This window comes from Vipera berus (genome assembly GCF_964194415.1).
Source record: "Vipera berus genome assembly, chromosome: Z".
Lineage (NCBI taxonomy): Eukaryota > Metazoa > Chordata > Lepidosauria > Squamata > Viperidae > Vipera > Vipera berus.
Genome location: NC_138205.1, coordinates 74,358,108 through 74,385,235, shown reverse-complemented (window position 1 = coordinate 74,385,235; position 27,128 = coordinate 74,358,108). Strand labels below are relative to the sequence as shown.

At 34.9% G+C, this 27,128-nt stretch overlaps 2 protein-coding genes across 5 annotated transcripts in view; one reads left to right on the top strand and one right to left on the bottom strand.

Annotated features, from left to right (window-relative positions):
* The window catches only part of FKBP9 (FKBP prolyl isomerase 9), a 30,161-nt gene extending 20,943 nt beyond the window's left edge, over positions 1–9,218 (top strand). Inside the window, exons 8-10 of the mRNA XM_081344146.1 lie at positions 3,272–3,417; positions 5,745–5,908; positions 7,348–9,218. Of these exons, the coding sequence (XP_081200272.1) occupies positions 3,272–3,417; positions 5,745–5,908; positions 7,348–7,527 (490 nt within the window). The 3' untranslated portion in view covers positions 7,528–9,218. The remainder of the gene's footprint in view (positions 1–3,271; positions 3,418–5,744; positions 5,909–7,347) is intronic.
* Positions 9,219–11,933: 2,715 nt separating this feature from the next.
* The window catches only part of NT5C3A (5'-nucleotidase, cytosolic IIIA), a 48,184-nt gene continuing 32,989 nt past the window's right edge, over positions 11,934–27,128 (bottom strand). For 2 of the 4 annotated variants that reach the window (XM_081345455.1, XM_081345456.1), the window contains 8 exons: positions 25,451–25,549; positions 20,500–20,569; positions 19,981–20,027; positions 19,497–19,582; positions 19,240–19,329; positions 17,963–18,125; positions 15,123–15,323; positions 11,934–12,625 (listed from right to left, as the gene is read on the bottom strand). In XM_081345455.1, the coding sequence (XP_081201581.1) occupies positions 12,524–12,625; positions 15,123–15,323; positions 17,963–18,125; positions 19,240–19,329; positions 19,497–19,582; positions 19,981–20,027; positions 20,500–20,569; positions 25,451–25,549 (858 nt within the window). In that variant the 3' untranslated portion in view covers positions 11,934–12,523. The remainder of the gene's footprint in view (positions 12,626–15,122; positions 15,324–17,962; positions 18,126–19,239; positions 19,330–19,496; positions 19,583–19,980; positions 20,028–20,499; positions 20,570–25,450; positions 25,550–27,128) is intronic. The other 2 variants (XM_081345454.1, XM_081345453.1) reach the window with 1 other exon arrangement.

Here is a 27,128-nt window from a genome sequence, read left to right as displayed (position 1 = left end):
TGCTGTGCTAAACCAGACAGTTTATAGAAATAAAAATGACAGACTCGATAATTCCTCTGTAGAATATTATCAGCAGTCTGAGCTTCCTGAGTTGGTGCAGGAAATGGTGCTTTTTAAATAATGGTTGTAATGTTAGGTGTCCATTTCAGGCCCTGTGAGATTATAGAACCCAGATACTTGAAGGTTTCTATTGGTTTTTTTAAAAACAAGTTTTATTGGTTTTTCAGTTAAAATCTACATATTTAGAAAGCATCATGGTGATTGGGTAATCAGAGGTTCAGTAACAGAGTTTTCAGTACATAATTCAGGTTACATTATCAAAACATCCTTCTCAATTTCCCTTAACATTTCATACAACCAGTTTAAAGTAATAAATTTCTAGAAATAGCATGGTCAGTTAAAAAATTTGTCAATTCAATTTCATTGAGATATATCTATGTCCTGTTATTAAATTTTACCTAATTTTGATTTTAATTATATTATTCAAATTTAGCCTTTAACATCCCAAATAATATTCACAACCCAAATTTCCCTTATTTCATTACAGCAAAAACTATAGCTTCTAACATGTACACAATGGCTGAGTAGCTATGTTCTACCTAATAAACATTGTCTGTTTCACATTCTAATACATCACACGTTTAGGACCACAGCCTATGTTTATCAATCTACAACTATTTATACACAACCAGATTCTGTTTTAAATTTTAGCTAATTCTTAATTCTTAAATAGAATAATCAAACATCTTTTAATATGAAACATTGGATCTATAAGCCAAATTTCCATTATGTCAGTGCACAAATTATAATGTCTAAAATAAGCCTAATAGATACATAAACACATTCTAGTTCTATCTCATAAACATTTTCTATTTTAGATCCTGATAGATCACTGATTACTAAAAGGATAACCTTTAATGGTTCTCTAAGAACTCACTTTTTAAAATTTAACTCTGGCTTTCTTTTTTTGCCAATCGGGTTTCCAGACCAAGGCCTTTGAATTGCCAGATAGGTCTCCCTTCGCTCCAATACATATTATTTGAATCAAAGGAAGCCATCTAGCCATTAGTGATCCACAAAAACCAAACCATTTGTAATCATTGTGTTGTTGCCTTGTTAGTTCTAGTCTCTGTATTTGATCTAAGAACTTTATCTTCAGTTCGGTCTGGATTCCTCTTCTGTCTGGGTTCATCTGCTTTAAGTAAAGACTCTTATCCAATTTTGTAATTAATGTTTGGCTATCCAGGCTTTCAGGAAACTGTCTTTGTTGATCTTCCACGTCCTCTATGTTAGCATCACTATCTTGCACATAGTATACTTCTAAAGTTATAGGCTCTTTTGATGGAGTCAAAAGCTGAGTATTAAGTTTTCCCATGGTTTGTTGTTGGTCCTTAAGGTTATTTGCCATAATGATAGTTCCTTGTACTTTTAGAGTTGTCGGTTCTTCGTTTCAATATCTTGTTGTACCTTGTGTTCCTGTGTCTCAGTAGTAATTTGTTCCAATTTTGTTATATTCTGAGTTGTAAATTCTTTAGTTGAAGTCTGGGTTACAGCTTGTAAATTGGAGTTGGCACCTAAATTTTCCAGCCTGGAGATAAACATCTCAGAAACTTTATGGATTGTTTCTAATATGACCTTATAGTTAAGCGAGGTTTGTGGCTGATCAGTCTCCATTTTGAAGTAGTGGTAAATAGTCCTTAGTGGAGGCTAATTTTTAAACAAAAGTCAGTAAATATTCACCTCCACAAGCCTTGAGTTCACCTCCAGCTGTTTCAGGTTTTTATCTTTAGCTGATAATGTCAAGGGCAGTTCGAAAATAAACAGGTTTATTTGCCAAAAAGGCCACAAGATGTCCCCAGCATACTTAAAATCTTTTTCAGACAGAGTAAATTTATCAGTTTTGAGTACTTTTAAGTAACTTTTAAGTAGTTCTTTTCTCTCTTTTCTCCTTTTTAAAAAAATCAAATAGACAGAATAGCCAGTTTCTGTAAGGATAGGAGTTTTGGGTTGCCAAAAATAGAAAGGAAGTAAGTCGAATTAAATAGTATTATTCTGTTCGAGGTTTTCTTTTTTCTCCCGGCGTGATCAAAGGCTGCCCTTAAGGAAGATGGGGGGGAAAAAAAGCTCCCTTCCCTCTGTCCTTGCTGGGAGAAGCAAATTCAAGGAGCTTTTGGCAGGAAAAAGTAGACAATTAAGAAAGGAAGAAGACAATTCTCACCCAGTTTTCAAGTGCTTTGTTGTAATTTTGGCTTCAGCAGAAAATGGCTGAAATGATGGGCTATGGGAGTGGCCGATCCTTTCTTCGTTGGTTCGGAGAGTTGCTCCAAGCCGACAGGAGGGCCACCGCCCTTCTACCGCCACCTGGAGAGACCTCTCCCCTGCTCGTCACCCCTCCAGGGCAACTTTCGACCCCTTTACAGAGGTCCCCCAATGAAGAAATCTAGACGACGTGGGGAGCATTCCCTCACACGTCTGGCTGTGCCGAAAACTGGAACCGGAAGCCGAAGGTTTCTATTGTTGATACTGTGTTGCCTAATGTTGTAAGCCAGTGGTCCCCAACCTTGTGGCTTGGTGGCCCGGCTGGGGGGGGGGAGAAGGGAACTGCGCCATGTGAGTGGTGGGGGGCGCGCGTGCATGCACAACTCCACTAAAGAGAGAAGCCTATGGGGTGCCCTGCACGTGCATGCCAGCCCCCCACTCATGTGGCCTGGTTGAGAATAGGCCATGGCCTGGCCTATTCTACCACCTAAGAGGTGGCAGAATAATATGTAATATAATATGTTCAATGCTAAACAAAAATGAGAAGCTGACATGCTACAAAGCGAAATATTTCCATTTTTTTTATTTTCAAAAATGACTGGGCTTCAGCTGTTCACATGAGTTTTCTTAGGAGATGAAAATGATAGTTGCAGTCCAGTGCTACATATTGTTCTGTGCCAGCATGCTAAGATAAAGTACAGTAGGAATAGTAAAAAACATGCTTAGGAGATGGGATAGAATATTATTGTAAAATGGAGTTTTGCAATAGTTTTGTGGTTTCACATTGTATGAATAGATAGATTCTCCATTTCAATCTAAATATTAGCCCCTAAATGTTAAGGATACCTGAAGACTTGTAAACTCTTAGATCGTTAGATTTCTATATAATTCATTTTACAATGGATTTCTTCGAAACAGGCTATCAGTAATATAGTTCATTGCATGTAAATAGGATGCGAGAAAATTGTATGAATTGCTCATTATTTTTATGAATCAAAATTTTCTTTTTCAGGTTTAGCCTTGGGAAAACATATAATATAGTTCTAGGTTCTGGACAAGTTGTACTGGGGATGGATATAGGTCTAAGAGATATGTGTGTGGGAGAAAAAAGAAGAATTGTTATTCCCCCTCACTTTGGTTATGGAGAAGCTGGAGTTGGTGAGTATATAACTTTCAAAGATCTTTAAATACTGAAGTGTACTAAAGTAAAGAAATTAATATGAGTTGATCCAAATTTCTTCTGAGTTCACCTGAGGTGGTGCAGTCTCTTTATATGCACTTTGTTAAGCTATACTTAAAGATCCATAGGCAGTTCCAATATGATTCATTCCCTTTTTCTTATCTTCTGCTCTCAATGGAATAAATTTAAATGAATGAATGATATAACCAAATTATTTTGAACTGTATAACAAATAATTTTAAAGAGAAGTCTCATTGATTAAATAAGACTTGAACTTCAATTTAACAAAATTTAGCATAGAAATTATATTGTCCACATGTAGAATTGTCTTATGCCTGTTATGTGATGAACCTCTTAGAATGTTGAGCTACATAGTCTCTTGTCATAAAGCAGTGAAATAAGCATTGTCAGTGAACAAATGACTTTGCATTAAAAATTAAGCCTAAAAATAATCACATACTTTAGTATCTTCTAGAAGGAAAATAATGACAGCATCCATTATTGACTCAATGGATCTAATTTTTGCATTCTATCATTCTTTGCTGAAATAGTATCTATAGCAGGGCTTTTCCACTTTTTCACCCATTGTACCACTTTTAGGATATGGCAATATCCAAGTACCACCAATTGCCTAGCAAGGTGTCAAAAACTTGACCAAAAAAGGAAAAAAAGTGATAAAAATACAGGTAGTCCTTGACTTACAACAGTTTGCTTAGTGACTATTCAAAGTTACAACGGCACTAAAAAAAGTGACATGACCATTTTTCACACTTATGACCATTTCAGCATTCCCAGAGTCATGTGATTTACATTCGGATGCTTGGCAACTGATTCATATTTATGATGGTTGCAGTGTGTCAAGGTCATGTGATCCCCTTTTGCAACCTTTTGACAAGCAAAGTCAATGAGGAAACCAGATTCACTTAACCTTTTATATCAGGGGTGTCAAACTCAATTTCATTGAGTGCCGCATTAGCATTGTGATTACCGTGGGGGGAGGGGTTTCCTTTTTCCGTGCCTCCCTCCTCATACACATTTTTTTCTTTCCTTCCTTCCTTCCTTCCTTCCTTCCTTCCTTCCTTCCTTCCTTCCTTCCTTCCTTCCTTCCTTCCCTTCTTCCCCTTTTTCCCTCCTCATTCCCATCTCCTTCCTCCCCTCCTTCTTTCCCTCCTTTTCATTCCCCTCTCCTTCCTTCCTTCCTTCCTTCCTTCCTTCCTTCCTTCCTTCCTTCCTTCCTTAATCCTGGCACTTCTGCTGAGCCCTGACAGCTGATCGGCGATTCTGCATGGCTGTCAGGGCTCAGCAGAAACACCAGGATCAGCACTGGGGTCCAGCTGATTGGTGTTTCTGGGGGGCTCAGCAGAAGCGCTGATCAGCTGTAGCTGTGTACACCGATCCGGGGGCTCCTGCCCAGCTCACTCGCTCACCTTTATCCCCAAAATAGGCCACTCGCTTGCTTGCCCTTCCCCAAAAAACATGCTGCTCCCAATACAGGCCACTCACTCACATGCCCTTCCCCCGAAAACATCCCACTCTCTAAACAGGCTACTCATTCATGCGCCCTTCCCCCGAAAACACTCCGGTCGCTAAATACACCGCTCGCTCATGCGCCCTTCCTCCAAAAACAGGCCACTTGCTCTGTCTCTCCTCACTGCTTTGGATAGAAAAGCGTCTTCTCGCTTTTTCTCTCTCACCAAAACTTGCCCCTTTTATACTTCTGTCCGCCCTCTCTTCCGAGTGCGCCAGAAGCTCCAATTACCATGTCGCCATGCGCACCCCTCCTGGGGCTTCTGCCAAGCTCTGCAGCTCCAGGTGATCTCCTCCGGGTCTGTGCAGCGCCACTTTAGCTGGTTCTCTCCCCTGCTACACTTGGCTAGGGGTCGCATACTACCTGCCAGGTGCTAAAGTACAACTGGTGGTACGGGTACCACTGGTTGAAAAGTCCTGATCTATAGCATAACTTGCTTATCCTGCTAGGGGTGAATTTCTGTCCCCCCTCCCAACCCTCTACATGAGGGTTAGCGACACCCATACCATTATCCCTGATCATTTCACTTTCATGAAGTCTTTGGGAAACTTATTTTTCGTGTTCATATCTATGAAATCGTAGAATAGATCATTTTCAGATCTGCTTCCTAGTGATACCACTAAATTACTTGTCGTGCCCTCTGCAGGACATTTTTAAAATTGTTAACATGTGGCTACTTAGCTGGAAAACTGCCTACTGCCACTGAAAATATAGAGCAAAACAAAACGTTCCAAAAAGCAAATATTAAGATTTGGTTTTTGTCATTTAATGTGGCAGAAGGAGAAGTGCCTGGAAGTGCTGTGTTACTGTTTGACATTGAGCTGCTTGATTTAGTATCTGGCTTACCAGAGGGCTATATGTTTGTGTGGCATGATGAAGTATCGCCAAACCTCTTTGAAGAAATAGACAAGGATAACAATGGAGAAATTCTTCTAGAAGAAGTAAGAAGCTATTTTGGAGGGGAGAAAATCTGGTTTATAAGGGTTTTCTTTGATGGATAGCAAGAAATTCTTAGATACACCATGTTCTGCAGTGGTTCTTTTATCTACTTCTCAAACCACAATGTAAATTTTATTTTATAGTATTAGTACAGAATAATTTATTATATTACATTATGTTATATGCCCATGACATGATAAATGACTATCTTTTCATGAATAAAATTAACCATCTTGTGTATAGCTAGGCAAAAATAAATTATTAAATTTATTAAATTTTAATTGATAAATTGCATAAAATGGCAGAACCATACCTTTTTATATAATACTAAAATAATTTGTTTGGGGGGGTAAAAAAATAACCTTATTAGTTAAGGGGTGGGATGAGTTTGCTTACTTTTGTATTAGTTCTGAAATCTGGGTTTCATTGTGAGGCAGTAATTTTCACTTCCCATTCCAATTTATTATTTTGGTTGCTGTTTTCTCTGTGAGGTTGCAATTTGTGAAAACTCCGATTCATACTGATATATTAGAAAAAAATAACATTCCCATGAGTTTTTAACTTAATTCTTTGAACTAAGCCTGGCACAGTTTATCTATACTGTAATTCAGTAAAGAAGAAAAGACAGGGTAGTGAATTTTTTCAGTGTCAATTTTGCAATGGTATGAGAAATCTGATCAATACTGTTAATGCCATTCTTCCATATTGTGAGTAATTATATTCACTCACCAAAAGTCAGGAAAAAACCAGAAAGGATTTTTTTTAACCTGGACTACTGTGTGTACTAGATAGAACACTGTGCCTTACCTTAAATCTATTTTTATAAGTGGCGCTTATAATGCTGCTGGTTAACATCAAAAGTGGGGAAAATATTTCTTGCAAAGGGCATGAAAAAAGATGTTGTCAAATGGAGCCTGATGAGCTTGACTAGGATTGAGGGAATTTTTCTCATGTCAGCTTTAAAGATTTTAATATGCTAATATAATGCCAACAAAATTGCTACTAGAAGTAAGCAAATATGTCAATTAGAAAGTTGCATACAAATTTTGCAATTGAAATTGGAAAGACCAAGCTTCTTTGCAAAGATGAGAAATCAGTCATACAATGAGCATGATTCAAAAAGACTTGAGTAAAATCAATTCTGCATAATGTGGCTTTGGGCTATAAAAAACCTCAAAAGACGATCAACACAAAAGCTTTTGCAACTTAGACCACTTTGATGACACACATGCCCATCAAACAGGGTTAGATGCAGGCTCAATAATGACTAACTTATGTTAATTTCATTGAGTCAGATCAACATGGTAACTCCAGCTGTAAATCAGCATTATTATTGTGTACTAAATGCAGAAGTATGGAAATGCACTGATATATGCAGCTTTTAAATTACAGTACCAAAACTCATTTTATTTCTTATTCTTATTCATCTTTTAAATTATAGTTCAATAAATATATCCATGACCAAGTCAACTCTGGCAAAGGAAAGCTAGCCCCTGGTTACAATTCTGAAACAATTGTGAAAAATATGTTCAACAATCAGGACCGAAATGGAGATGGCAAGATTACTTCTGAAGAATTCAAACTGAAAGACCAGGAGCCACAGGGACATGATGAACTGTAACTTAGTTGGTTTTAAAAATTTTATGAGCCAAACTGCTGTTAGTTTGTATATACCGTAGAAATGATTTGAAAACCCTGTGCATACTTAAAAAGGATGTGGAAATGAACATGTCTTTGTGTTAATTAAAATACAATAGGGTGTAAAATTAAGATTTTTTTGTTATGTCATTTATATTAAAAATGCAAGGTGCCTTAAAACCATTGTAATGATTTTTTAAAAATATACAACCCACCCTATTGACATATTCAGCTTTTTTTCAGAGATGTGAATTTTCTGGAAAAAAACTAACATTTTCATATGATTATGAAAATTAATATGATTCATATTTGTGTATTTTTCCAATATTTATAATGGGCTGCATGATTTGAAGTGAAAAAAATGGCCTAAGCTTGAACATTAATTCAGAAACAAAACTGTGGAAAAACCTGAGATCATGTTATGTGAGTTAATGGGGCTTCATCAATTTCTTGTCCTATTAGGTTTCTGCAAATGCTTTTTATTTGTTCAGGACATTTTCTACACTGTGGTAAATGTTTCTTTGACTTCATGGCATTTTTGGCACACTTTTGCTTGCAATACTTATGCTTGCCAATTTTTTTATTGTACTGTCTTACATCTTTTTTAGATTAGCCATTGTGATTTCTAGTTGAAATGGGGAACAAGTAGATCATCAGGCCATTTACTAAGGCCAGAAGCAAAAATGTACATGCAAAATTGTCTGTGACTCCCTCCTGTCTCTTTACACAGAAAGTAGGACAATGGAGTCCTTGCTGCTCTTTAAACTTTGTTGCTTGCGGATATTTCATTATCCAACTAGGTAAGGTTAGTAATGTTGGGGGGGGCTGTTTTCTTCGGTTATATGTAGTAGCTTGCCCTGCCAATGTTACTGGAGATACAGGGTGACAGTATATAAACAGGAGCAAAAACCCTTCCTCTACACACTAACACTAATGATGTTATCTAGTTGGGTAATGGAATGTTCACAAGCAAACAAGCTCAGAGACCATCAAAGATTCCACAGTTCAACCCACATTTTTGAAGATTTGATACAAGGTACAAACTTTAATTAAAGCCTTGACTTTTGCCCTGGATTGTTACTTTTTGGTGGTGTACCATACTATAATAGTTAATGGGAATAGAACCTGAAAAAAATGAAGATAAATTATTTGGAAATCTGTACATTTTTAAAATCAGTATTTGGTGCATTGGCATTAGAATCTTATGCTTCCTTAAGGATTGAATTATTCTGGTAATGAATTACTTCCCTTCCTCCTAAATGATGAATTATTACCATTTTAAATTGGATATAGGCAGCCTGTAGCCTTAGCTTGTTTTGCACCCAGCCATAGCTTTCTGGAAGTATTCCCATTCTGCTTGCGTTGCCACCTCCACAGTAATAATTAAAATAAGGTTACTAACACTACTGCTTAGATCATGACTATATTAGCAACTGCTTTGAGAGTCTTTCTCTGCTATCAGCAGTAGAGAAATAAAAAAAACCTTGCACATAAACTCAACAAATCTAGTGAAAATAGGATGGATGTCAATGAAGCTCCGCTTTTCCACTGCAAAGAATGATCCATGCAATAAATGTTGCATAAATCATGCTTCTACTGTATGAAGCTGTTGATCAATGGTTCAGTTTTTCATTGGATAGTTAAAAATGTGTGTTTTATATATTTTAGGAAAAAGAAATAAAAATGAATTATTAAAATGTGCATAAAGTTGTTGATTACACCTGGGTAACTTAATATGGTCAATCCATCTAACTCAGGGGTGTCAAACTGCCAGCCCACAGGCTGGACGTGTCATCCAGAAGCTGCACCCATCCCATTGCCGGCAATGGCAAAACCTTCCCGATACGTTGCACGATGTCACATGAAATTGCGAGTTTGACATGTCTGATCTAACTCTTCAAAAGTATTTTGAAGTGAATTTCAGTTCAAGCTTTGTCAATAAAATATATTAAGTCAAATAGTAAACAAATTAGGACAAAAAATTACTAAAGAAGGAAAGAACATAAAGCCACTACCATGACACTAGTAGAAAATGTGTTAAGTATGTTCCACAGGATAATGGGACCCATAATTGTAGAAAGAGGCTCATTTTACAGCACTTCTTTTGAAATACTTTTATAACAAGTACAATTGCATGGGTGTTCTATGCTATTAACACTAATACCACGTTCTGTCAAATGTAATACATTCTGGTATCATTAAATACAATGCTGACAATGACACTGGATAAGATGCTTTATTTATGTATGAGTGGGAAGAGGCAAATAATTGATAATTAATTTTTGTATTTTGGTTTCCTGTATATAATTAGATGTTATTGGGATACATTGTATGACATCAGATCATTTCCACAGGGAAACAGCTGAAGAAAAATATCTTAAATTATTGTATAAACAGCTTCTAATTATTTAGGACTGTCCATTATGTTGTTCAATCTGAAAAACATAGAGGGCATAAGTGAATGAATTTAAGACTTGCATGCAACTATCTAAAACATTTGTTTCTTTTGTATCATTAAGTGGTTATATATAGCCACTTGGGAAAAAGTGCCACTGCTGTAACACAATGCTTCTCAACTAACCTTAACATATGTGGACTTTAACTCCCAAATGCTGGCTGGAGAGGTTGAAGTCCACATATTTAAGATGGCTAGGGGACAGAAGCACTGGTCTAAGATATTGAGGACTGGTAATATAATCATGCCCCAGAGCTCTCCAAAGCACTATTTCTATATGGAATCTGAAGTGCTGCACAGTCCCAGTATATATATCAGTATATTTGGGTGATAAATAGACCTATGTATTATATGAAATTACAGCTATAAATTAGTAGCAATTAGAGTTTGTTGCTGCCTGAATTTGGATAATTGAAACAGAGATGCATCCTTCATTTGTTGAACTTTTTAGAAAAAGGAAATCAAACAAATTTACTTGGGTAGTGCATAAAATGAAAAGCACTTTGCCTTGAATGAAAAGCAAATACTTAAAAAATTTCCTGGAGTGTTGGGTCTTGTTATAATTTTTTTAAAAAGGAAACCTGGAACAGCTTTTAGAATCAAGGAATGTACGGGATATGTTCACTGTTCATAAGATGTTTTTAACCTTCAGTGTTGCTTGCATTTTTTTCTCCCTGTGGAGTCATGCCTGATTCTTGGACTTCTACAGGATTCTGCAATTTTTCTTGGAAAGGTTTTTCTGAAGTGGTTTGCCATTGCTTCCTTCCTAGGGTTGAGAGAAAGTGACTGGCCCAAAGTTATCCAGCTGACTATAAGGCAGGATTAGAACTCACAGTCTCCTGGTTCCTGATGCCTTAACCGTTACACCAAACTGATTCTCAGTGGGGTTTGCAGGGCAAATCTAATGTACATAATAACCACATTCCTATAACAGCTCCCATGCAGTTGCCCTCCGGGTGAGATTCAAGATGCTGGTGATGACCTATAAAGCCCTAAATGGCTTGGGTCCGGGATATCTGAGGGAACACCTGCTGCCGGCATCAAGTTCCCTTCGTCCAGTGTGCTCCCACAGGGAGGGCCTTCTCAGGGTGCCGCCGGTAAAATATTGCCGGTGGATAACACCTAGGGGGAGGGCCTTCTCTGTGGGTGCGCCTGCCCTTTGGAACCAGCTGCCTGCAGAGCTTAAGACTGCCCCCGACCTTCGTTCATTTCGCCGGGACCTGAAGACCTGGCTCTTCGAGCTTCCCGGCCCAGGCTGAGAGTTTTAATCGGGGTTTTTTATATTTTTTTCAAGGATTAAATTTAATCTTTTTAATCGTTTTTAAATTTTGTATCAATGTTTTAAGTACCCTGTAAACCGCCCTGAGTCCTTCGGGAAAGGGCGGTATATAAATTCAAAATTTTATAAATTTATAAAATAAATAAATAAATATACTATCTATCTGCCCCACTTTTTCCTTTCTTCCTCTCCACTCTTCCAGATGGCATTTAACAAAATTATGGAATTCCACAAGAAATTAGATTGTTTTTTCTTCAACAAATTCTATTTATATGTATTTCAACTGCAAACTATGCTTGTGAACTTTGGATTGATAAGCTTATCCTCTAAGAGTCTAAACCAGCAACCATTATAACAGTCCTTATCACATCCAAATTCACATCTGATATTTGCTTAGAAGCTAGATGACAAGAATGTCTGAGAAATATTTGAGGGTCCGACTAGTATAGGAGAAAACGTTTTGTTGAGTAGTGGCTTGTAACTGGAAAATTAACATCCTCCTGAAGAAAAAAAATCAAGTAATAATGTTTTGTCTAGTTTTAAAAGAGAGAAGAGGTTTTGCCAGAAATGAACTTTTTTTTCAGATAAAAGCACTTTTAAAATTTGTTTTCATGAAAGCTTGTGCAAGGGAAAAACTAATGAACAGAACTCTAGCATTTGATATTCATGTTTAACTTCTAGCACAATGCAGTGAAATATATTTCTGTAGAATTGCCTTTCAAATTTCAGTACTACTAAATAAGACTTTTTTGTAACAGTACTGTAAAACTAAAATATCTGCTTCATCATAACCTTAAGCCAGCATGACTTTAAAATGTTTAGATTCAACTGCACTTTCTACTACAAAGTGAGCTTTATCAAAATGTAGTGATTTACACAAATTGGTCCTACTGCACCTCAAAAGATTTGATATTTATTAATGAAATCATTTGCTTTATTACCCCAACACATTTCTCTTTATTTTCTATAACATTTCCACAAAAATGCTGAAAATATCAATTTTATTGTGAAGAAATAAAGATATATTTTTCCAATAATCATTAACAATATTTCCACTGAAATCAATAAATAGGGAGAAAATAAACAGTGAAATATATTCCAATACCATGGAGCAATATAATGAGGAATACAGTACTTTCCAAATGAACTGGTAATAGTGTGGAAAGCAGCATCTGATTATTGTTTTCATAGCTGTCATGCAAATTTGTCCAATGGGTTCTTTTAAAGGAAAACAATGCTAATATATTACAAAATCTTTTGCAGGATTGAGTTGGCCACATCCAGAGAGTCATCTTTCACCAAAACAATATCATAGGACTCCATATATTTTTCCAGCAGTTCTTCAACCTAGATTATAAATGTGACGAAAAAAATAGTGTGAAAAACCAAATTGACATTCCTTATATATTTCTTTTTTTCAGTATATATTTTTATTTTTACTTCTCTTTTTTCCTTTTCTTTCCTGTACTTTCTACTCTCACTTTTTATTCTTTCTTTTAGTTTGTATCTTCAATAAAATTACTACAAAATGAAATTGATAGAAAGGGGCAAGCACAAATTTTGCTAAGAAAATTTCAGAACTATTTACATATAAATTAAACTCAGCCTGAGTTAAGCAATCATATCATTTTGTTGTTTGTCAACTGTAACAATATAAATATACTTCTATTAGAACTTTAGATCATGATTAGAACCTAAAGCCATAAATTAAAGAGCATTGAAATTATTTGTACTTTAACTTTTTCTTTCTTTTTAAATGAAATGTAATAAGGTTTCAGTCCAACTTTAGACATAATTTTATTTTGTCTAATGTAAAGAAAAGGAGTTCAATTAAAAGTTCTTTCCACGATTTCGTGTACATTACATTTGAATAAAATAATTGTGTTTTAAGGAGAAATATAGATTTTCTAAAACTAGAGCATTTTAAAATGAGTTTGGTTTTTTACACTATTTTTTCCTTCATATTTTAAATGATGTGAAAAGATCTTTTAATTTCATATACATAATTCAACTCCCTTTCTTTAAATTAAACAAAAAAATAGAGCTTGAATTCTTTTTTTTCTTTCTTACAAGGTTTTTTTTTAATAAGCTTCTTTTACCATTCTCTTGTTTTATTGTTTACATATGCCTTTAAAACTATGAAAACATCAGCTGGTTTCTTTTATACTATTACATCTTTTCCCATAAAGTTCCTGTAGCCTGTCATACTATAATTGTAATAATAATGTAACAGCCTATAATGGTAAATTGAGCTTATTTCCCCTTTAACTGTAATCTTTAGTTCTGTCTAGTGTCCAATTTTTAAAATCTTACTTTTCAAAAAGATCAAAAACATTTTCCCACATGAAAGATTCTTTATCCAAAATCTTATTTCAAATTTATCTAGACCTTACTGTTTGTAATTTTTTAAAATCAAATTTTATTCATCCTTTTGTTGTTTATTCCATTTTTAAAAGTTCTTAATGATTTTTTTTTCATTGAGGGATTGAACGGAAATTTACTCAGTGTTGCCGAACTTGTTAATTCAAAGATTTCTAATAGCTAAAAAGAACTTAAGAAATAACTTCCAAAGGTGATTAGAAAAATATGTGAATTTAATGTCCTTTCAAAGATGCTGACTGCAATTTGGGCACAATGGCTATCCGCCTCATTTCCCCAAGCTTTAGACCCATTAGAGGACCATTTTCTTGCAGCCTCCTCACAAAGAACTGCTATCTGAAGTACTTGTGAATGATTTTCCAGAAAGGTTCAAAGACCCAGCCTCAGGAAGAAGGCATGGTATGGCCTGAAGCTGCCTGCATACAGTAGGGTCAAACTGGATGCACCTCGTTAGCAATGGAAGAGGGTGCTCAACTGAGTATGGCAAGTTCTGAGGAGCATAGGATGATGGGAGCAACCAAGGGTTTTATGCTATGGTACTGGGATGGTTAGTCACAGGGTGGGGTTTGAGGCGCATATCTTAGCAGCAGTGATAGTGTTGTAATTGAAGTAGACCCCTGGGGCTCCTGGAAGCTGGCTGAGATTGCTGAAGACCCAGGCCTTTATTCAGGAGTGCTGCAGTGCAGCGCAGCCAAAAGGACATAGATGAGAGGAAGATAGATGTGTGGAAGAGTTAAAGCACCCCTGTAGTCAGAAATGTGGGTGGATTTCCAAGCATTCAAATTTTGACAATGTGATTATGTGGGCACTGCACAACTAACTTTAGGGATCAATCATAAGTCCACTTTTTCAGCACCATTACAACTTCAAACGGTTGCTAAATGAATGCTCATATGTCAAGGATTACTTTTTTAAAAATCCAGTTAAAGTGTTAAAGGCCTCCTACATAAATATTACCTGCTGCTGGCAAAGTATGAATATGGGAGTTGTCTGGAGGCTTTTGGAAGACGGTATTATTTTAATTATTTACCTAATTGAAAATAGGGCATCCTACTAGGCTGCAATTAGATTTAGTATATTTTGATTATATTCTTGGAGATATTTTTTCAACAAAATATGCATGACAATCAACATGACAACTTTTCACTTTGGTTTTACTAATCTGAATCTTTGAATAGTAAACTATTTTTTAAAACCCTTCTACTTTAGTAGAGAGCACATGAATAACATCAAGAAGTAACTCAACATTACCATTGTGCAAAGCAATGAATTGAAACAAGCCATTCTCACATACTGCATTTTCTAACTGCTATAAATTTAATTCTGTTTTTAACTCTAACTGCAAATGCATTGAACTAGGCTTAGAAGTAGGTAACTGAAAAATAATTCCTATAAATAGTATACAAAACTGGAGAACATGAATTTTACAATAGAGTTTATGCTTATCAATCACCTACACACTTACTTTATCATTGAGATACCCAATCTTAAGAATATGTTCAACATTTGCCACTCCATCTGCCATTGTTAAGTCTCCTTGAGAATCTCCAAGTAATATGATATTGCTGTTGTCTTTTAATTGTTTAAAGTACTCTGTATTTTTCAAGGCCCCATTATGTTTGTTATAAACATGAATTAATTCTCCTTTAAATCCTTTCAATAAGCCCTATTGAAGATGAGAGAAGTTACTCCTAAATAACCAGGCAAAGACTTTAATATAGTTTTAGAATATTTCCAAGACAATTTCTCTTTCCAACTATATTTTCATTACATGCATATAATATTGAGAATAAAATGCTTCTATTTAAGCCTAAATAATGGCTATTTTATTTGTATGTTGCACATTCCCAATGATTTTGTATAACTAATGATCAGAGACATAACTGAGCAACCCCCATGAAAATAATATACCTAGACATAAAATAAATAAAATACAATATCAAAATTATACTTATTTTAAAAAATCTAAAAAATGTAACTATTTCAAATTCATATCTTCAGTGACATATCTTCTTCCTGCACCTGATGGAATAAATAGGTCTTAACCACTCTCCAGAAAGAAAGGAACAGACTCAATTTCCATGATAATTTCAGAGTATGGGAGCAATGAGCAAAAAAATACACTTCAAAAGCCCATCAAACACCATGCATATATAGATAGGATCTTGAATGAATTTATTACAGTATTCAATCTGATTGGACAGGCAGATAATATAGAAGAAGGTCCCTCAGAGAACTTAATCTGGAATCACAGATGTCCTTAAAATGACAATCTCATTGTATCTCATTCAAAGCAAATTAGAAACAAATAGAATTGGCAAAGCAATGAGGTCACCTGAGGATGTAAGGATATATTCTAAGGAATTATAGAGATAACCTAGGACAGGGGTGTCACTCTGCCGGCCCACGGGCTGGATGCATCACAAGGAAACCGCGCCCACTCCATTTCCGGCAATGGGGAAAAAGTTCCGATACGTCATGTGACTGATGTAGGAGAAGGGAAACTAAAGGATGCTATTGAAATACCAGGTAAAACACACAATAAACATGTCTGAAATCTAGTGTTACAAATGGATACTCCCCCCCTTCCAAACTCCCTAGGATATAAGAAGAAGGTGTAGTAGATGACCAGGCTTTGCTCATGGGTGAGGTTAAATGCATTATCAGTTTGGAGTCACTACCTAAGTCCAGCCCCTCTTGAATTCCATTGACTCTTATCTAGGATGAATTTGCTTTGACTGTTAGTAGATCAGATTCTTGTGTATAGGTAGCATGTAATAAACTTGAAGTGCTTTGAACTAAACTGTTCCTCCTGGTTACTTGCACCTGACAGAAAGGAAGAAAATCAAGCAGATTTGCAAAATTTTGTTATTATAGTTTGTCTTAGTTCTGGTAGTCCTATGAAGTCTGTTCCTTGATCTGGTCTATCCTGAAGATGACATATATCCATTAATGCGAAGGCCACCAGATTTTGTATCAGCTGTAGTTTCCAAGCCAATCCCATGTAGAGCACTTTGCAGTAATCCAGGTGGGAGGTAAGAAAAAGTCATGGATACATGAAAGTCAGTTTGGTCTGGTGATTAAGGAACCAGGCTAAAAAGTGGGAGGATTCAAGTTCAAGTCCCACCTTAATCATGAAAGTCAGCTGGGCATCCTTGGGTCAGTCTCTCTCAGCCCAAACCCACCTCACAGGGTTGTGATTGTTTGAGTTATTTGTAAAAATAATAAAGGTGGTATATATATATATATATATATATATATATATATATATATATATATATATATATATATATATATATATATATATATATATATATATATATATATATATATATATATATATATATATATGTTTTCGTAGATTCTCGCGGGTGTCTGTATGTGTAGGTCTAGAGTCTCGGGTTTCTTCCCGCGTTCCTTTCATCTTCAGAAAGTTGTGGCGATGTTTCGACGAAATCCCATCCGTCATCATCAGGCCGGAGTGTTCCTCCTGCTGCTTTCAGGAGCAATGCGTGGTCTGTCTGTTCCTTTCCTTCCAACAGAAAGGAACAGACAGACCACGCATTGCTCCTGAAAGCAGCAGGAGGAACACTCCGGCCTGATGATGACGGATGGGATTTCGTCGAAACGTCGCCACAACTTTCTGAAGATGAAAGGAACGCGGGAAGAAACCCGAGACTCTAGACCTACATATATATATATATATATATATATATATATATATATATATATATATATATATATATATATATATATATATATATATATAAAAATGTAAGTGGAGCCTACAAAGTCAAGAATGGCTGCAATTGGTTAAAAAAAATAACTGTATAACAGCCCTCTAGTCTAGAAAAGAGTTTTTATATGCTAAACAAGCAGGAGCTTTGTATCTAGGTTACCTCCATATGGCAAGCCGTGTTTGAACAGGAGACTTCAACTCTGTTTTCAGGAAGACATTAAAACTGAGATAGAGCAGAGAGTCCCAAGACATTCCACAAAGCAAAGATTTCTGGTCAGACTATTCTCCTTATCCAGACTGGAACTACCACCTCAAAAAGAACCACTACAACTATGTTCCCCAATTCACAGAGCGGTTAATAAGGAAACCATGATTTATTATATCAAAAAGGTTCCACTCCCCTGATCCTGATTTTAACTAATTTGCAAACTACCTTACTGGCCCTATCAAGTGTAGCATGTAATTATAACTCTAAATAAGAAATATGTATGTAACATTTTTATATGGATTGAAAGATTCTTATATACGTTAGTAAATGATAATGTAATCTACAATTGCATACTCACGTTATCATCAAAATCCATAAAATTGGAAACTACTTTGATATTGGAATGGTAAACACCTGCTTGATGAATAATCAGTTCCAGTATATCTCCAATCCCAGCAGAAAATATAAATACTGGAACATTATGTTCATGAAGTTTGTCAAAAAAAAATTCATACCCCTCTCTGTAAAATAGAACAGTTATTTGTAAAAAAAAAACTGAATTAAAATCTGACAGTATTTTTTCCCCTGCTGTAATAAGAACTGAATAACTCCTATGCTCAATCTCAGAATAAACAACCGTAGTAACTGGCATCTTATTATTTATGAAGCCAAGGCTTCAATATTTTAAGAATGTTTTATTTTTAAAAGAAATGCCCTATGGATTATTCTGGAAACTAGTTGAGAAATTTGCTTTTGTTTGATAATTCTAGTCTGACTTCTCTTTGTACAGACACCTATATTTATTTTGGTATATAAATGAATCAAGGGGGGAAAAAAACTCTGCCTCTGAAAAGGATGAAACAGGAATCCTAGGAATCCAGAAGGCATATTGTAGGCCTTGCTTACAGAGATAAGACAGAACAGAAAAAAACAACCTTTCTTGTGCAATATCTGCTTTCCTATTCCTTGAATCTGAGTACACGCAATAATAGGGCAGCACTTAGAAAGAGCATAGCTACAATCTTTTTTTTAAAATCACATTTATATCCCGCCCTTCTCCGAAGACTCAGGGCGGCTTACAATTTTAAAGCACAAATTAATGTGCTTAGCAATCTTGTTGAAGTACGGTAAAAAACAGTGTCAAATTCTTATATACCCCAATGAAAGAAAAAGAAATATTTCAAAGACTTTGTTTTAGATGCAGTATTACTATTAGATCAGTAATGGTTAGTAATGGTTAGACTTTCGGATCATGATTGCCATACAAGCTAAAATTAAGCTTTGAAGAAATAGAATTTTCTACATTATATTACTGTAAAAGGTGAATGAGCACGCAGAAAGTGGTTGATTCACATAAAGCATTATTTCCAAATATAGCCAAATCCTCATTTATCATGAAACATAACAAATAAATAATGCAACCACTGTGATATGGAACATTTTTAGTGTTCTGACATAGTGTGAAGCTTAATATGTGCTATACAAGAGTTACAGCGGGAGAGGCAATCAAATTGAAGGACTTTACTCATCACCACTAAGTGCAAGAGTAAGTCCACATTGGAGCATACATGAACATACATTTCACACTATTTTTGATTTCTGATGTGTTTTATGACTACAGAAATAGATGCTTACTTCAGCATAACATCAGACTCTCTCACAATTTCAGCAAGTTTGTCCTTCTGTAATTCTTGTTCAATAAGCAAAGCATGGGATTTGTTGTACCTAAAGTTAAAAATAAAATATTAAACCTGTACACAAATGGTGGACTTAAAATAGGTCATGTGTTTTATCAAGACACAATAAATGAGTGCTCTTATCAATTATTGCTTAATTGTTCAGATGTAAACTATAAACTTTAACAGTAAACAAGTCACTTTTCGCAAACTCACCATTCAACCATATATGGATACTTCTCTTCCACTGTAAGACTTGGATCAATTTCAATAGCATAATATATTTCTTTTAGCTGGAATAACTGGAAAGAAAAACATTTAGTTACTATTTATTTCTATAGTATCTTTTTTCTAACTGCATAAACTAAACTGCTTCCTTAGTTTTGATATATATTTTGATATATATCCCTAGTATCTTAAATAGGAAGATTATATACAACATTCACTTAGGATGTGTATGAACAGATAGACACATACATACAAAAATCAGCAAGTGATAACCCAGAAGTATACAGGGAATCTTTGATTTACAATGGCTATTGGGATTGGAATTTCTGTTACTAAATGGTTACTGAACAAGTGGTGTTGAGAATTTACCTGTACTTCATGCCAATTCAGAGTATAAAATAAATAATATAACCTTTCATAACAGTAGAAATTGATAATGAATAGAAGAAACAAACTTATCAGTTTTAATTACCTTTTTGCGACATTCCTCTGTAATGAGTTTACAGTTGTCAATGATATCTAGAAAATGTTCAAAAAGGTTTGAGAAATGAGTATGTGCAAATCAAACAATGCAAAATTTTAATTTACCCATCTATCAGTAGAATATTTCTAACCCACTCAAAATAAGGCAAAATCCCTAACTTTAACATTACTATTGGTTAAAAGTTATTTTTAAAATAATGGCATTCAAGTATTAGCCTACATAAAATACTCAGATTGATGAAAGGAAATTATCTTTGACTGCAATCTTTCCCTAAATCCAATGTCCTTATTGAAATGGGATTATTTATACTATAATCCACTACAGGGAATCTGGAAGAATGTAATGGTGCTAAACATAAAACAATACTTAAAATGTAACATAGACTAAATACTGTGCTAGAAGGAAAATCAAAGGTTTTTTTCTTTCTTCTATGTGTTTTCAATCATACGTTTTCTTGAGTTTCCTGAGAAATATGAAAGTTTTTTACAAGCAATCTATAATACTCACTATGACATGTTGGACATCTTTTGCCATTATGGGAAAACCTACTTAACGTCATATCAAAGTCTGTAATTATCTGTAAAGAGTATATAAAGAAATGTGTCATGAATGCAAAATAAAACTAAATATTTGAAATGTAAAATCAAAAAGGAAAATCAGTGTTCTAGATACTTATAGGCTGTACTCTCATTTAATTTTAAATGCATGGAAGCTTTTGTTTCAGTTTTTAATTTGCCACAGTTCGAGTAGTATTTGAGCCAAGGTGAACTGGGATCAGGATTAATTAATTAATTAATTAATTATAATTAATTAATTAATTAATTATATTAATTGTAGTTTCCTAAAATCAGCGTTCCGTGCGCCTTTGGCGTCTAGTCATGCCGGCCACATGACCACGGAGATGTCCTCGCACAAACGCTGGCTCTTCGGCTTTGAAACGGAGATGAGCACCGGCCCCTAGAGTCGGAAACGACTAGCACGCATGTGCGGGGGAACCTTTACCTTTACCTTTTTTAAAATCAGCAAACTGTTAAGGAAGCTGGTGTTTTAGAAAATCTTAATTAAGACTAATAGTTTAGAATTCAGATTTAATGCTGGACTGTGGTTAGTTGAATAAAAGTTGCATTATGGCAGTAATGTTAACAAATATTGCAGTCAGTGCTTTTTTTGTAAAAGAAAAAGGTGCCGGAACTCACACACGTCATACAACCTGCCTTGCCTACCCTACAAGGTTCCATCCAAAAAAGGTGCTGGAACTCCGTTCTGAGCGTTCTATGAGAAAAAAAGCCCTGATTGCAGTAATGTTTTAGCAAATTAAGGATTTGCACAGAATATCTAAGGAAGAGTTTTGGGAATCCTTGGATATGATCTTGTATGATCTGAAGATTGTCCAGTCTGATTCACTGCTTAGTATGAAGCTGTTTTCCTATGATTTATTTATTTAATGGAAAGCAATACTATATGGAAATGTTTAATAGTCTTGTTTGCTCATATTTTGGAATACTGTTTTTAGCAATTCTTAGGGAGGGGGAGTTACTTTTTGGGGATCAGTTAGGCTTTTCTAAAACTCTGAAAGTGCCTAACCAACTTTTCCTTTCACTATATAAGTGTTATGTGGTTCTGGCTACTTTCCTTTTAAGACCAGAGGCAAGCTTGCCTGACCAATAACCAGCCAAGACACAGTGAAGGCCTTTTATTTCATTTATTGCAAGAAGCAGGGAGAGAAGCTATCAAAGCTTGGTTCTCTCCAAAGTTTCGACCCACATCCCTCCTCTTTCCCATTGGCTGAGGTACTATGAGGTTATACTCTTTCTGACCGCCTCCTACATATTTCCTGCTACATACTAAGTCATGCATCATATGTACATTAAAATTAGGAGATAATTTATGGAAAGTGTGTTAGTTAATATTAATCAACTAATTGCACATGCTCAGTTGTCTGAATTCTGCCCCCATTTTATGACTTCTTAGAAAAATAGGTTCTTTCCTGTTTTTCTAGTTATCTCCTCTTACAGCTCCTTTTCCCATTCTGAAGACCCAGATAACAATTTTGCCTATGTGTTTCTCTTACATCCTCCCTTTATGCTATCCTTTCCTGGTTCCCATCCATTGTAGTTTCTTTAGTAGGCTTGTTTCTCCACTCAGTAAGTTTCCACTGCAGCAAATTTAATTCTAAATTTCTCTTTCAATATTAAATTTTGAAGACCTTTCACTTATTCCTATCATAAGGATCTATCTGTAAATGTTTTTTTTTAAATTAAGAATATGGTCTAATCACTCCTAGATTAATAAACCAGTATTCAAATCTCATAACTGTTTTACCAATAAGTGTGGCCATATCTGTATATTTGGAACATTGTCAATTTTTTAAAAAACATTTTCAATAAAGAAAAAGAGAAGAAATACAGAATTCTTTTGTTTCTATCCAAAAATTTGATATGAATTTTGTAGGTAAATAAAGATGTAAGAGAACTTGAAATAAATCAAATTTTATGTTAATCAAAACTTTTATTTTAAAAATATACTCCCTTAAAATCTGACTTTTAACAATAGATGTATCTTTGTTACTTTCAGAGATAGTGTGATAAAATACAAAGTTATGACAATTCTACAAGAGCACCCAGTGCTGAGGTCATCAAGGGAGAAGGAATGATTCTTACAATGTCACAGTGGAAATTATGCTCCTTAACATTGGCATGAAACTTTGCAATGCATGCTTCAAAGGGTGGAGCTTGCACTGTTAGATGACAGCACAATTTATATTATTTTGGCATCATCATGGCTAACTGTAGATGACTCTGCCATTTTGTGATCAACATCCTATATTAGAACTTTTTATTACAAAACTGAAAGGTCTATAAGAAATCATAACACTTTTAAAGTCACTTTTAATACTGCAGTATTCCTGTTGCTAGACAGAACCCATTTATAAAGTTATTAACAGGATGCCTTCAGTGATTGGGGGTGGGGCTATATAATAATAACAACAACAACAACAACAACAATAAGAAGAACTGAAGTGTACAGTTGATTGATATCGCTGTACCAGGAGATGCCAGAGTCGAAGAAAAAGAACTGGGAAAAATTACAAAATACTGCAACCTGGCCATCAAAACTGCGCGATTATGGATGAAACGTGTAACAGTGATACCCACTGTCATCGGGGCACTGGGAACTATGTCCAAAAACTTTGCAAAATACATCAAGAAACTGCAGCTTCCTGCAATAACTCCAGCAAAGCTACAAAAAACTGCGCTACTTGGAACATCTTACATTTTATCAAGATGCCTGGTTGATACCTAGGATGCTGGCAGCAACCCATGTCAACCATTAGTGCCAGTCAATTTGAGTGTTCAATTGACTGAGTTTCATGTTTTATGAATAAAAATTTTAAATAATAATAATAATAATAATAATAATAATAATAATAATAATAATAATAATAATAATAATAATAATAATAATGGTGTTGGAAGGAACCTTGGAGGTCATCTAGTCCAACCCCCTGCTCAGGCAGAAAACCCTATACCATTTCAGACAAATGCCTGTCCAGTTTCTTCTTAAAAACTTCCAGTGTTGGAGCATTCACTGCATTAGGTTGTTCCACTGGTTAATTGTTCTAACTGTCAAGAAGTTTCTCCTTAGTTCTAGGTTGCTTCTCTCCTTGATTAGTTTCCATCCGTCACTTCTTGTCCTGCCTTCAGGCACTTTGGAGAATAGCTTGACTCCCTCTTCTTTGTGGCAACCCCTGAGATAGTGGAATACTGCTATCATGTCACCCTGTCCTTCTTTTCATTAAATAAGACATACCCAATTTCAGCAATGGTTCCTTATGTGTTTTAGCCTCCAGTCCGCTAATCATCTTTGTTGCTCTTCTCTGCTCTTCTCTAGAGTCTCAACATCTTTTTTACAACATGGTGACCAACACTGGATGCAGGATTCCAAGTGTGACCTTATCAAGGCATTGTAAAGTGGTATTAATACTTCACATGAACTTGATTCTATCCCTCTGTTAATGCAGCCTAGCACTGTGTTTTCGCAGCTGCAGCACACTGCTGGCTCATATTTAAGTGATTGTCCACTAGGACTCCAAGATTCCTCTAACAGTTACTATTATTGAGCAAGGAACCACCTATACTATACCTGTACATTTGGTTTTTCTTGCCTAAATATAGAACCTTACTTTTTTCACCACTGAATTTCATTTCATTAGATAGTGCCGAATGTTCACGTGTGTCCAGATCCTCCTGTATCTTAAGCCTATCTTCTGGAGTGTTGGCTATTCCTGCCAGCTTAGTGTCGTCTGCAAATTTGATGAGTTCCCCATTCCCTTGTCCAAATCATTGATGAAGATGTTGAAGAGCACTAGGCCCAAAACAGAGCCCTGGGGCACCCCACTACACACTTCCCTCCATGTAGATTCAGTTCCATTGAGGACCACAAGCTGAGTACAGCCTGTCAGCCAGCTACGAATCCATCTGGTGGTGATGCTGTCTAACCCACATTTTTCTATCTTATCAAGTAGTAGGTTGTGATCTACTTTATCAAATGCCCTACTGAAGTCTAAGTAAATTATATCCACAGCATTTCTCTGGCCCACTAATTTTGTCACTTGGTCAAAGAATGCAATAAGATTTGTCTGGCATCTTAGTCTCCTGAACTATTGTTGTTCCTTGTATTTGGGATATTGATTATATTGTTCCACTGTTATGTTTATATTATTCTATTCAATTTTTAATATTAATGTTTTGAAGATTTAAGATCAGATGACAGGTAAAACATCTGTGTGTGCCTTTGTGACTGTTGATTTCTTGCATTTATATGGACAAGTCCCTGAAGTTCTCTTGGCAAAGATTTTGGAAGTAGTTTCAACATTGCCTTCTTCCTAGGGCTGAGAAGTCACTCAGATGGCTTTATGCCAAGGTGGGACTTGAACTTACAGTCTTTTAGTTTCTAGACTGCTGCCTTAATCACTAGCTTGTCTCTTGGAACAACATACAAACTACTAAAATATTTATGCTTATTATACAATCACCATCTCAGCTAAACCAGGAAGGTCTTTTATGATTCGTGATATAAATTCAGATATACTGTACATGGAATCATCTCTCTCAAGGGTCAGTTACAATTACATCATAGTTTTATTCTCTCTCTACACAAACACACACAAACACACACACACACAATTCGTGTATGCATATACACACACACATAAGAATGACAGAAATAGGGGGGTGTCATTAGATATAATGCACTTACTGATGCTTTGTTAGAGAGTCAGAGCAAAACTTACACACTAAGCAAATTATCATGGTTTACACATGATAGTTTACTTAATAAATATAATCCTGCTTTATACTGTGCTTCAAAGTGAAACAGGAAAACAGCTGATCTGGTCTATGATGAAACCAATTAGCATTTTATGTTCTTAATTTTTATAATAATGTTTGCTCTTTACTTGAAGTTTAGCAGCTCCTCCTTTGATGAGACCACATATTATTTCTTCTACCCTTTCTGGATCTTTGATATGGACAGTTTTCTTCTGAAATTCTGGCATCTGAAAAAAGTAAAAAAATGGATATTAATTTTTACACATAAACATTTATCAAGATAAGTAAAAATAAGTAAAAATGCTATCATAGTAAAGAATGTAAAAACTAAAGTACTTTCAGATAGGAAAAGTAGAGGACATATTGGTTCAACATTGGCATAAATTATACAGTCAACCTATCTTTTACAGAACAGATGGAGTAGTTATAAATATATTAAAATTTCTGAAGATGTCAAAAATAATGTTGGTACTGATATTACCAAAATGGTATGCAGCTATATTAATAATACAATTTCACATGGCAATTTTAAATATAAAAATATTTACAAACATAAGATTACGGTACTATTGATATTTGGATTTAATTCTGAGTATAAGTCCGAATATTCACATCTTCCTGGATTTCATTCTTAGTTCTCTATATACCATAAACATACCATTTATTTATAGTACACACAATAAATACTATATTATACTATATACCTAACAAATAATATGAGAGAAAATCAGTAAGTCAAAAACAAAGAATTCAAAATCCTATGTTTCAAGCATGTCTTCCAAGAAAAGTCTTTTCCAATGCACATCTCTATTATTTGCTTCAAATAGGAGTGACAAACAATTAGATCATCAAGTCATATTATTGCCGAATAAGAACATACATAATGCTATAATGGCATGATAGGAATATCCTTTGAGGAAGAATGACATAGTTCTTGCTTATCCAACAATTAATTGGCTTATTAAATTTGTAGTCCTAGACATGTGCATAGCTATGACTAAGTTTAGAAATGTCTATTGACATACGTATAGCTAGCTGTAGTCATTCCTGCTTTGCTGCATTTGGAAAAATAGGTATGTAGTTCCATAGGGTCAGCTCTGTATTACTTGAAAAGTCTCTTTAGAAGATTTAAGAACTTTAAAATTATGTAAAAGTAATAGAAATTTATTCAGATTATGGATACATTATAAAAGCTCTACATGAAATCTATATGATGGCTTATATTTGGACCTGTTACGATTTAACATCCTATAAAAATATTCATAAAATACAATATTAGTGTTATTCCTGAATATTCATGCAGGCTTACTCTGGCATTTTATTTTTATTATTGCTTTTCAAAATAATAGATAAAAAGCACACATTTGTTGTTTAAAGCCACAATTATGAAGTAATTAAGTAGCATTTATATAAAACAGTGTAGCGTAAAAACAAATTGGAATGAGATTGGAGAAACATGAGCATTGGCAGAACCCAATGAAAGCTTTAGCACAGAAAATGCATAACCTTTCAGTGGTGTCTTTCTAAAAATAACACAGCATACAGTTTTAAGAAAGATAAATAAGGTTTACGATACTAATTTTTTGAACTCTCATAATAGATAAACATCCAAATGCTTAAGTATTTTCAAAATTCTCTGTCCTTAAATAATTTTCCCTCTAGCATAAATACATGGAAAAGAACTTATTTTAACTTATTCTCATGAAAGTAATCTATAAAACTTTGTCTCCCTATATTGATTTAATAGATTTACAGTTTTATCAGTAGACTACATTATCATAAAATATATGTTTTAAAACATTATTT